Consider the following 12,119-nt stretch of genomic DNA (forward strand, 5'->3'; position numbering starts at 1 on the left):
AGAAATAAAATTACTGTGCTAACTCACTAAGATATTGAGGTCCCTTTCTTGAAGCAGCTAGGGTTGCTATAACTGATACATCTACTCAATGCAAAAGGAAAAACAGCGTCTGTAGTTAAATATTTTACCTGTTTTGTAATATGTGATTAGGGAAAACTAGGCTTAAGGATTTTGGTTCTCGGCTTAAATGCAATGGAAAAAAATTACAAGTTTAAGTGGAAATGGGATGGGTGGATGTATTGGGATGCCATAACTAATATCATAGACTGAATAGCTTAAACAACAGAAATTAATTTTCTCACAGTTATGGAGGCTGGAAGTCCAAGATCAAGGTGTCAGTAGAGATTTTTTTTGTCTAAAGTCTCTCTCTTTGGCTTGCCTTCTCTCTGTGTCCTCATATGGCCTTTCTTCTGTGTGGGCATCATAGCTGGTACCTCTTTGTATCTTCAAATTTCCTCTTCTTATAAAGACGCCAGTTAGATTGGATTAAGACTCACCCTAGTGGCCTTATTTTAACTTAATCACCTCTTTATTTTGTTCATTTATTTTAATCCTCACAGGAGAACATTTTTTCCATTGCTTTTCAGAGATGGGGGGGGGCAAGGGGGGCGGGGAGAGAAACATCAATGTGAGAGAGACACATTGATTGGTTTCCTCCCACCCGGCCAGGGATAGACCTTGAAACCTTGACCAGAATTGAACTCAAGACACTTCAATCCTCTGGCCAACACTCTAACCACTGAGCAAAACCAGCCAGGACAACTTAATCACCTCTTTAAAAGCCCTGTTTACAAATACAGTCACATTCTGAGGTACTGGAGGTTAGGGCTTTTATATATTAATTTTAGGGGGACAGAATTCAGCCCATAACATAAGAATGGAATCTGGATAGTGATATTACAAGTTTTACATTTTGTTAAGATTGGTCTTGAGGTAGTGTAGAGAATGAACGGACTGGAGTATTAATGGATTCATATAGATGAGTTAGGAGGTTATTTCAGTAGTCCATGCAAGAGGTGAGTTTAGCTAGAATTTGGTTGTACTTATAAAGAGTGTGAGAAATGGATGGATATGAGAGACTTTAGGAGATAAAATTTGTAAGTTGGAAAAGGTTGAGCTATAGAATCTGAGGGAGCATTCAGTGTCAAGAACATCTCCCTGTTTTATGCCTTGAAAAACTGTTTAGTGGTACCATTCCTCAAGTCAGAGAACATTGGAAGGTCTGGGGATAGTGTCACTGGACAGACCCCACAGTCGGAGAGGGAGGGCTGTTCCTTCTTTGGCCTTTGCCAATCTCATAAGAAAGATTTCAAATGAGGGACAGAAATTGTGTTGTAGCAAAGCAAGCAAATTTATTAAAAATATATTGGCGTATAGCACAAGTGGGCACCCAGCTAGTCTGAGTGCTGTCTGGTGGAGGTTTAGGGATTTTATACTACAGGTTTTTTGTCTACAGGTTTCAAGGTTCCTCTGCCATATATCTTGGTCTCCCTTTTCACTTTGTTGTGGCTTTTTCCAGAATTTATGTGAACATCTGTCACTTTTATCCTGGCAAGTTCCAGGACTGCTGACTTCTTTGTTTAGTGGGTGAGATAAAGCTCCCATTCTTTCCCCCTTCCCTCTTTCCTGTCTTAGTATCCCCCCCCCCAAGTAATGTTTATCCTTGGGTTTAGCTGGGGTCTTTGTTCTCTATTTTCCCAGGCCAGGGTGATTCAAGTTATGTATTCTCTGGTTAGGAAGGAGAGGTATTAACCATTTGATTTCAAGTGTCCTTGTTTGGGGAAGACAAAGTCTTGCTATTTATAAGCTTGCTGCAAGCTTCCCAAACTGTTGGGCCTTGTTTAATTTTCTTATCTCAGTTTCTCCTTCCACTTGCCCAGGAATTTTCCTAGCTTCTTACTATCCTGCTACAGTAGGATAACTGAAGATCCTAATTTCAAATTTGGACATGATGACTCTAAGGTAACTTTGAGACTTCCAAAGGAACATGTAAAGTAGGTATTTGAATGAAGACATTAAAAGAAACAAGAGAAAGGAAAACAAATATTTCCTAAAATTTGTTTATTGATGTTCTGTAGATGTTCCCTCAGTAATCCCTGTGAATTATATAGTTTTTAATTGTTACAGCTAGTTATGGGGATAAATCATGATTAACTTACAATGCCCAGTAGAATGAATTTGACTTCATCCTATAGGGAATTCTTTGGAAGTGTAGAGGGAATATCTTTGTTTCCTTTCCCTTTGTTTTTATAGAGCAAGTTTGGAAATAAATATTATCTCCATTCATTTTTGAGTTACTGATGAAAATCAGCGTGCCAGTAATCATTATCTCATTTCAGCATATTCGACGTTAACTTCAGGAGAACTATCACTTTCCAGTTTTTCAGTGTTTTGCAGGAACTGGGTAAGAGTGCAGCGATTTCTACATTTTCTATTACTTAAGAGTTTTGTGATTTGTCTTTAGATGTAACAAAATATCTGTGTAAGATATCTATGTAAGAAATTAAAATTCCAGTGAGTCATTGAGATTTTTCTCAACCAGCCATCAAAATCTGGACAGATGGGAGGAGGATGGCTTACTGTAAAGGAGATATTTATCACTAAATTTTATAAGTAATAAAATTTTGATAGAATTAAATAAATAGGAAAACTTAAAGTAATAACAATAAGAATGATTTAACAGCTTTAAATTTTATTGTATAATGTAGAGAGTTTAGAACTGAGACACAGCTATGAAGCTTGTATCTACTTTATTTATAATTTTACAGAATAAAGATCATCCTAGCCTTTGAGTTTGGTTGCTGTCTATAATACATAGCTTTTAAAATTTCATGAAATCATGAGAATGAAGGCAAAAGTCTGTTACATATAATCCTTATATTATACCTATATAATATATAGTCAGTACTATTTCTTTTACTCTAACCTGGAGATATTTCTTTCATATTAGTCATAAAGAAAACAATTCCCAGAGCTAACTACTTCTAAGTTTAATTACACTGAATTTATAAAGTGAAATTGGGATGATCTATTATTCAATGGTTTGTATTGCAAAAAAAGTAAGCCCACTCTATTCAGGACAAAATTTCCACTTTGGGGAAAAAAAAGTGACAACTCCTTAACTTTAACATAGTCCATGTTCAGCAAATATACTCCATTGAACTTTCTTAGGTATATATATTAATAATAGTTTCCCTGCAGGTATGTGTTTAGTAATTTAAATTTATTAACTCTTTTTTTTAGCTTAGTGAAGATTAAACAAACCTAATTCTTCTAATGCATCCTCATTCAACATCTCTTGTATTATAAATGTTCAAAGGTATAGCTATAAAATCATGAAAATGTTTTTTTAAATAAGTAAGCTATTATTATTTCAACTGTTATTATTGTGGTAAATGTATTTTTGTTTCCCTCTCAAGGAACATAGGAAGTTACACATTTGTCCCAAAACATTTGGGAAATTCTATTCTGGATTCTCTCTGAGATATAATTTATAAACCATAGAAGAAAACCAATCTTATTACTTCATGAAAATATCAGATATTATATTCATAATAGCACTAAAACCTATAAACCCCCTAGAAATAAATTTAACAAAAAAGTGCTGATACTATATAAAGAAAACTGTAAAAATGATGACCAAACTTGGACACCATCTTAAACAATTTCAGAATACTTTTGACTAATCTAAAAAATCATTTCTCCCCTCAATAGTCAAAGGTCAACTACCAAGAATTTAAGTGGAAAGTATTATTAAGAATTAAAGATCATTATGCTAAGTGATATAAATCAGGCAGACAAATACAAATACTGTATGGTTTCACTTATATGTGAAATCTAAAAAAATAAAACAAACAAACCAAACAAAAACAGACTCATAGATGGTTACCTGAAGGGAGGGTGAAAAGGAGAATATAGTCAATAATATTGTGATAAGTTTGCATCGTGACATAGAATTAGTGGGATGATCATATCGTAAGGTATAAAAATGCTGAATCAGTATATTGTACACCTGAAATTAATATAACCAATATAATATTGTATACTAACTATATGTAAATAAAAAAATTTAAACATAATTAAAAATCATTAATAAATATTTTGAAAAATTTACAGATTATTTATTCCTAATTTTACAATACAATTTTCAGTGCCAAATATTCCTTGTTAAAAGTATCATTAGCATTTTACTCAGTTCTATTAATATAATAGTAACTGTCCTTTTATATACCTTCTAGGTACACATGTGCATATGGGCAGACAAAAAGACATAAACACAGACGTACACACATATATACACAGATGTAAAAAAATTATAGAAGAGCATATGATATATATTCTGTTTTTATCATGAACTGTGGGGGTGGGGGTGGGGGTGGTGACAAAGAATCTCTCCTTTGCTTTTTCTGTTCCTACCACTACATCTACTCCTGAACAGGAAAACCAATCTTAGCCACTTAATATATTATTCTACATCTTTATCCATGCTCATATAATCATATTTATTTATATTTATAAACAAAAATTTGAAAATTATAAAAATGGTTATGATTATAAAACGCGGTTATGCCTAAATCATTAGTCTATTTCTTTTCCATATGCAATGGTCTTGCATTTGCATCTCTTCTACATGCAATAGTTTTTCACATGGTTTTAATATCGGCACAAATATTTGCATTTATCCCCCCCCCGCCCAGCTTTAAGGTCAGATACCTAAACACAAAATTTGTAAACAGACTTACTATAGGATGAAAGTTAAGCATTAAAAACTAATAAAATGGTAAATAACACAAAGGTATAACTTAATTTGAAAAAAAGCCCCCACTACTTCGTGTTATCTCAGTCACATGTTTTCTCATTATAGTGATCAAGTGTGGCTATGTCAGAAGGAAACAAGACTCTGGTGACTGAATTTGTTCTCACAGGACTTACAGAGCGACCATGGCTGCAGGTCCTCCTCTTCCTCGTGTTCCTTGTCACCTACCTCACCACCATGGTGGGCAACCTTGGACTGATGGCTCTTATTTGGAAGGATGCCCATCTCCACACACCCATGTACTTGTTCCTGGGTGGTTTAGCTTTTGCAGATGCTTGCACTTCAACTTCTGTAACTCCCAGGATGCTGGTCAATTTCTTAGACAGGACAGTAACGATATCCTTAGCTGAATGCATCACCCAATTTTATTTTTTTGCTTCCAGTGCAACTACAGAGTGTTTCCTCCTGGTCGTGATGGCCTATGACCGCTATGTAGCCATATGCAACCCCTTGCTTTATCCAGTGGTGATGTCCAACAGACAGTGCACTAAGTTGATAAGTATTTCATACATAATTGGTTTTCTGCATCCTCTGATTCATGTGAGTTTGTTATTAAGATTAACTTTCTGCAGGTCTAATATAATACATTATTTCTACTGTGAAATTTTACAGCTGTTCAAAATTTCATGTAAGGACCCATCTATTAATGCACTAATGATATTAATTTTTGCAGTTTTTATACAAATATCCACTTTAATGACCATCGTAATGTCTTACAGTCGTGTGCTCTTTGACATTCTGAAAAAAAAGTCTGAAAAGGGTAAAAGCAAAGCCTTCTCCACGTGCAGTGCCCACCTGCTCTCTGTCCTGTTGTACTATGGCACTCTCATCTGCATGTATGTGCGCCCTGCATCTGGCCTGGCTGAAGAACAGGACAGAATGTATTCCCTATTTTACACCATTATAATTCCCCTGCTAAACCCTTTCATTTACAGCTTGAGAAATAAAGAGGTTATAGATGCCTTGAGAAGAGTCGCAAAGAAGTAAACTGTTCCCAAGGAAAATTTCAAATTGTTTCTCTTTTCATCCTTCGCCTAAACAGTCCCCAAGTCTTGCAGATTAGCCATGGCTCTGCCCTTTCACCAGGAGTCTAGTGGTCAGGGTGGTCACTCAGCGCCGGGTGAAGGAACCCAGCTTCGCACAATGTTTTCTTGGATGTGGGTCCAGTTGAAGTTACTACTTCAGTTGAATGACTTACATCTTCCATAGCTGACTTATTTAAAAATATCATAATTCTTTTTTATTTCAACATTTAGTTTTTTAAAATTTGTTGTCTGCAAGGAACTTCTCGCCCAAATTTTATTTAATTATTGACAGTAATTAAATAAAATAATTACTGAGGCTGGTATATTTATTTGTCTAGAATTGGACAAAGGTTATAATCTTTTTTAAAAATTTATTGGGTATGAAAGGTTATTTCCTTTTTTACAATTTGTGGGGGTTCACTTTTAAAAATTTAGGTTAGCTAGTAATTTTAGTATTTTATGGATGTTTTAAAAGACTCATCTCATAATTTTTTTATTACATCTAACTTTCTTTGCTATTATTAAATGCATTAATTCCCCCTGCTTTTTCTTTTATCTGCTTTCTTTTCTTGTAATATTTTGTTTTCTTCTAGCTTTTATATTTAGAGTTGAATTCATTTATTTTTAGTTTTTATTTGTTGTTGATATTGTGGGTATTTATATTTTGTGATATTATTAATATTCTTCTGAACTGAATTAGCTTCTGAGCGTTTCACATGTTTTTCGCTTTCTGCTTCTCATTGTTCATATGGGGTTTCTATTTCACTCTAATGTGAAATTTTATTGCCATATAATATTTCCAAACAGATGAATCTATTAATGCATTGATTCTTTTATCTTCTCAGTTTTTTTTTAAAATATATCTTTATTGATTTCAGAGAGAGGAAAGGAGAGGGAGAGAGAGAGATAGAAACATCAATGATGAGAGAGTCATTGATCGAGCCCACAACCCGGGCATGTGCCCTGACCGGGAATCGAACCCCGATCGCCTGGATCCTAGGTCGCGATGCTCAACTGCTGAGCCACGCCCGGCCGGGCTCTTCTCAGTCTTTACTCAAACTTCACTCTTATGAATAACATTCTCTCCTACACTCATGTCTCCTTTGGCATACTGAAAAAGAATTATGAAAAGGGCAGAAGTAATACCTTTTTCACAGCAGTGCCTTTAGTTTCACTGTTCTCTTGTTCTACCATAATGATCTCTTTTTAGATGTGTAAATCTTGTGTATGGCACAGATGAAGAATGGGGCAAAATACATTCTTTATTGTATATTATTGTAATTTCTTGATAAATATCTTTTTTTAAATCTTCTCCTGAGGATATATATTTTAAAATTGATTTTTAGAGAGAGAGGAAAGGAGGGAGGGAGGGAAGGAGAGAGAAAGAGATCAATGTGAGATAGAAACATCAGTCTGTTGCCTCCCATGTGTACTCTGACCTGGGATCGAACCTGCAACCTAGGTATGTGCCCTGACCAGGAATTAAACCCACAACTTTTTGGTGTATGGGACAACGCTCTCACTGAGCCACTTGACCAGGGCACTAAGTCTGTTTTTATACAGCAAAAGAAACAAATTTTAGATGGACTAATAAAATGATAAAGGAATACATATTTTTAATATATTTTACAATTTCTATTTAAATAAACCACAACACCTTATAGGTATCTTGTACATTAACAATACTCAATACATTTTTTATTGAAAAAAATGGAAAAGATGCAAACTTTATATGACTATACTATAAAAATATGGTTGATAATTTTAAGTGATTAAGTCTTTTAAACACTCAGCTAATTTGTCAGAGTGTATGATTTGTTTTTCATCTATAGTCAAGAGTGAAGGACCATTTCAGTTGCATCTCTTACTATATTATCATGTCAATGGGTAATCATTGGGTGAGTTAATGCATGAAAGCTCTTACTCCAATAAAAGCCCTTTTTGGAAACTGAAGCACATGTAAAGAAAGAGACTTATGTAAGTCTTTTTTCATAAAACCAAACCAATTTTTGACTTTATTATTCCTGAATAAGTTGCTTTGCAAGAGTTTTATATACAAAAAATGGTTTGTAATTAAACAATAAGTCCATGTGTTTTAAAAACAAAAGTGACTATATACATCTTCTTCAAGCATTTACAGGTGATTACAGTCACTTTAAAAAGTAATTTTAGCCCTGGCAGGTGTGGTTCAGTTGGTTGGAGTGGCTTCCTGTACACCAGAAAGGGTGGTGGGTTCGATTCCTAGTCAGGGCATATACCCAGGTTTCGGGTTTGATCCCTGGTTGGAGCGCCTATGGGAGGCAACCGATCAATGTTTGCTCTCACATTGATGTTTCTCTCTCTTTCCCTCTCCCTTCATCTCTCTCTAAAATCAATAAAAACATATTATATATATTTTAAATCCTCACCAGAGGGTATTTTTCCACTGCTTTTAGATAGAGTGGAAGGGAGAGAGGAAGGGGTGGGAGGAGAGAGAAACTTCAGTGTGAGAGAGACACATTGATTAGTTGCCTCTCGCAGTGCCCCAATTGGGGCCAGAGGAATGAACCTGCAGCCCAGGTAGTGCCCTTGACCAGAAATCGAACCCCCAACCTTTTGGTGCTTGGGCCAACACTCTAACCACTGAGCAACACTAGCCAGGATAAAAACATATTCTTAAAAAAAAGTAATTTTAAACAAGTAATTTCTCTTCTAAATATATAGATTTAGACAAATATTTATCAATAATTTTCACAATAAGCAGAGATAAAAAATTTCTGGTATGTATGAATTTCTGTTTTTATTCTGACATAATATCAGTGAAAATCGTTATTAGAAGAACTGTGAATATAAAATGTATATTTTTAGGAATTAGAAACCATCTGAAAATTTTCATTGTTTCCAGTAGTCTTCTAATACTGGTGTCTCATTTGAGAGGGACTGATTAAACTAAACCTTCATTGTACCTTCCTATCTCCTTTCACCTTTTCCCTTCCAGCCTGGTGCCCATTGTATGCCTTTAACCTTCTTATTCTTGTATTTTACTGATGAATAAAACAAAAATATTTGTCTAAATAAATGAGCAATATTTTTCTGTTTCTGCTATATTTCTTTCCTGAAGTGTCATTTTTAGATGACGATATCTAGTCTTTCTGTATTGGTTAACATACAATTTTGCAGAAAGTTCTCCAGATAAGTTAGTGTTTGTACTAAAGAACAGTTTGAAACTCTGGTTGCCTCCTACACCCACTACTCCCAATGAGCCTAAAGCAGGTCTGTGCAGCCAGGTGTAGAGTTTTTATTACATGAGATTTCTACCTTGGTGACAGCTGACTAGATGAGAAGTCATAAGATCCAGGACCTCACAATCTGCAGGCCTCCCTTTTTTCTCTATCATTTGTTTCTGTGGATGCTGTCTTCATGTACATCCCTCTCATACCTAATAATGCATGGGGTCAGGCCATATAAATATGGTTTTTTATCATTATGAATGCCATGTCAGTTAAGAATATCTGAGACTATAATATCAATAATGCTAGCTACTCAAGGAAACTAATGAATTTTCTGTATGGGCCAGAAAAATTCCAGATCAGTAGTCTTATGATATAAATCAATGGAACACGTCTACATCTCACATACCAAGGGAAATATTGCCCATTTGTAATGTAACTGTGTGTGTGTGTTTCTGATAGCATATAGACAATGGACATTTGACATGTATGGAATAGGTAGTTATGAACATTGGAATTCATCCCAAATAGGATATTAGAGATTGTTCAATATACTGAGAAATGTGAGTACATTTTGTAGCTCTGCCATACGTAAATTTTGGAGATGAACCTGAAAAAGTAAGTGGGAAACAAAGTTCGGAGAAGTTTTGAACAGCTAACTGAGGTTTTGGGGCTTTGTTCAAGTTGCAATAGGGACTCACAGGTTTTTGAGTGGAGTGACTTGATAAGAACCAAAACAGATTTGAATGCATGACCTAATTTATGGGCATGCACACAGAATATTAAACAACATAATCAGTGAACTAAAGAACCATGATGCAAGAGCCATACTATAAAATATGAGCAAAAAACAAATTAGGTGATAAATTAAAAATAATTTATCCACAAATCAATAAAACCTAGTTTCAATGAATTCCACCACTAAAAACAAAACAACAGAAAAAAAAAAATCCAAAACCCCCCAAAAATGCCCTATTGATAGAAGACTGGCTATCTGATTTCATTGGAACATTTTATTGGAGTGAGATAAAATCATAGCAGCTCAGCGGAATCACTGTAGGATACTTTAATTTATGCCAATATGTTAAATATTTATTAGCATTCTAGCTATAGAGAGGAGAATAAAAATCTATAAGTTGCTGCTGTGTTACTTTCTCACTGATGCAAGGTTTAGAGAAAAGCATTAAAATCTCTGAACACTGAACACTAGTGAAACACTCAGGAGGATAATTTCTTTCCTTAGTAGACTTGGGAATAAAGCTGCATCTTGCATCTGTCCTATACATTTCTGTCTCTCTATTATGCTAAAAGAGAAAAAGAAAAGCCTGAATTACAGCCAAATCAAAAAGAAAGAGAGATTTTCTTCCCTTCCCTACTTTTCTACTTCTGTGATCTTTGAAATTGCTCCCAGATCCCAATAAGCAAAAATTCCTTAGAATTCCAGGCCCAATGGAGAGTAGACTTGTAAAGGAGTTAGGATCCTCTGGCAAAATCTTCTTTTTCTTTTTCTTTTTTTTTTTTTTACAGAGGAGTGCTAATATTACACCACGCAGAATTAACAGAGGCAGTTCCTCATCACTTCAACGCTTACTTTAACATTTCTATATTCATAAGCCTCCGCCTGGGGAGAAGAGACACCATCAATTATCAGAGTTCAGGAGTCTGTTGCAGTCATTAGGCTCAGCGTTTGTGTTGTGAGAAATGGTGAATGAAACAAGTCAAGTGAATGAAACTGCAGCAAATGTCAGAAGTTGAGAGGAGGACACTGAGACCCGGTCGAGTAAGAGTATTAGAAGAGGGACAGGCTGCTCCGAGGGACAGTGGGGGGAAAAAAGCTTCCAGCTGCACTGGGTGAGAAAGCCTAGTGCAATGTTTGAAAGTTACTGCTCTGACGAGAAAACACAAAGCCTTCAGTACTAAACTTGCACAAACCGCAGACCTACCCACAGACAGCATAATTTTCTTTTTCATTGAGTAAATCTCAATTACTACACCATGAGGATCTCTCAGAGGAGACCTTTGCAACTCAAAAGAGTTGACTCATAAATTCCCGTATTTATCAGAAATGTGCAGTTTTACTATCTTGTACCAAGAACAGATTTTGCTGTATGCTCTACTGTGCCTAAGGCAGTAAAAAGGACAAGCACATAATTCTTGTTTGCCAACTTCATACTTGGAAACTTTTATGACATGCTTACGTTACTGAAGAAAACACAGTGCCAACAGTTGGCACTTTCAGGGCTCCCACCTGGGTTCATGAGCTCTATCGGCCTCGCTCAGCATATGAAACCCTCCTCCCACAGAGCCAGCGTGTCAGGCAGAAATCTAATGGGCCTGGAGAGATACTGGGTAGCTTGGCCACTTTTCAAGGAGAACTCCTTTCATTCTTATAATAAGATGAGGAAAACAAAGGAATAAACTGAATTTTTTTCTTAGCAACATTGCATACAGAAGTCACAGATGAAATTCTGATTTTTAAAAAATATATATTTTTATTGATTTCAGAAAGAGAGAAAGGGAGAGGGAGAGAGACATAGAAACATCAACGATGAGGGAGTCATTGATCGGCTGCCTCCTGCACGCCCCCTGCTGGGGATCGGGCCCTCAATCTGAGCATGTGCCCTGACCGGGAATCGAACCCTGGTCTCCTGGATCATGGGTCAGTGTTCAACCGCTGAGCCACATCTGCTGGGCTGAAATTCTGATTTTTAACTTCAACCCCTAGATCAATTTTATTATCAAAGAAATATCCGAATCATTTGCCTGAAAAATCTGACTATATTGGACAAAAACTTTGAATAAAGGATAATTGGATACGTTTTAGGATGAAGAAAAGGAAAGGCCTAAGGATTTCGATCTTTCTTCTAAGAGCCATGGGAAGTTACTTATGAGTTTAAGTGGAGTTATAGCTGTGGGTGCGAGAACAATCAGTCTCAGTTTGGCTGTTTGTAAAGAATGTAGAGAATGACCCAAATGTAGAGAATGGTGGGAGAAAATATTACAAGATACACATAGATTATTAAAAGGTTATGTCAGTATTCCAGGCAGGAGATGGCATTTTCTTGAAAC

At 35.7% G+C, this 12,119-nt stretch overlaps 1 protein-coding gene across 1 annotated transcript; it reads left to right on the plus strand.

Annotated features, from left to right (window-relative positions):
- Positions 1 to 4,879: 4,879 nt before the first annotated feature.
- LOC308558143 (olfactory receptor 5AC2) lies at positions 4,880 to 5,803 on the plus strand (the record flags this gene model as incomplete). Its single annotated transcript, XM_081139368.1, has 1 exon — positions 4,880 to 5,803. The coding sequence occupies one exon, from the start codon at positions 4,880 to 4,882 to the stop codon at positions 5,801 to 5,803; it is 924 nt and encodes a 307-aa protein (XP_080995494.1).
- Between the last annotated feature and the right edge of the window lie 6,316 nt (positions 5,804 to 12,119).

The sequence above is a fragment of the Miniopterus schreibersii genome (assembly GCF_964146895.1).
Source record: "Miniopterus schreibersii genome assembly, chromosome: 5".
NCBI lineage: Eukaryota > Metazoa > Chordata > Mammalia > Chiroptera > Miniopteridae > Miniopterus > Miniopterus schreibersii.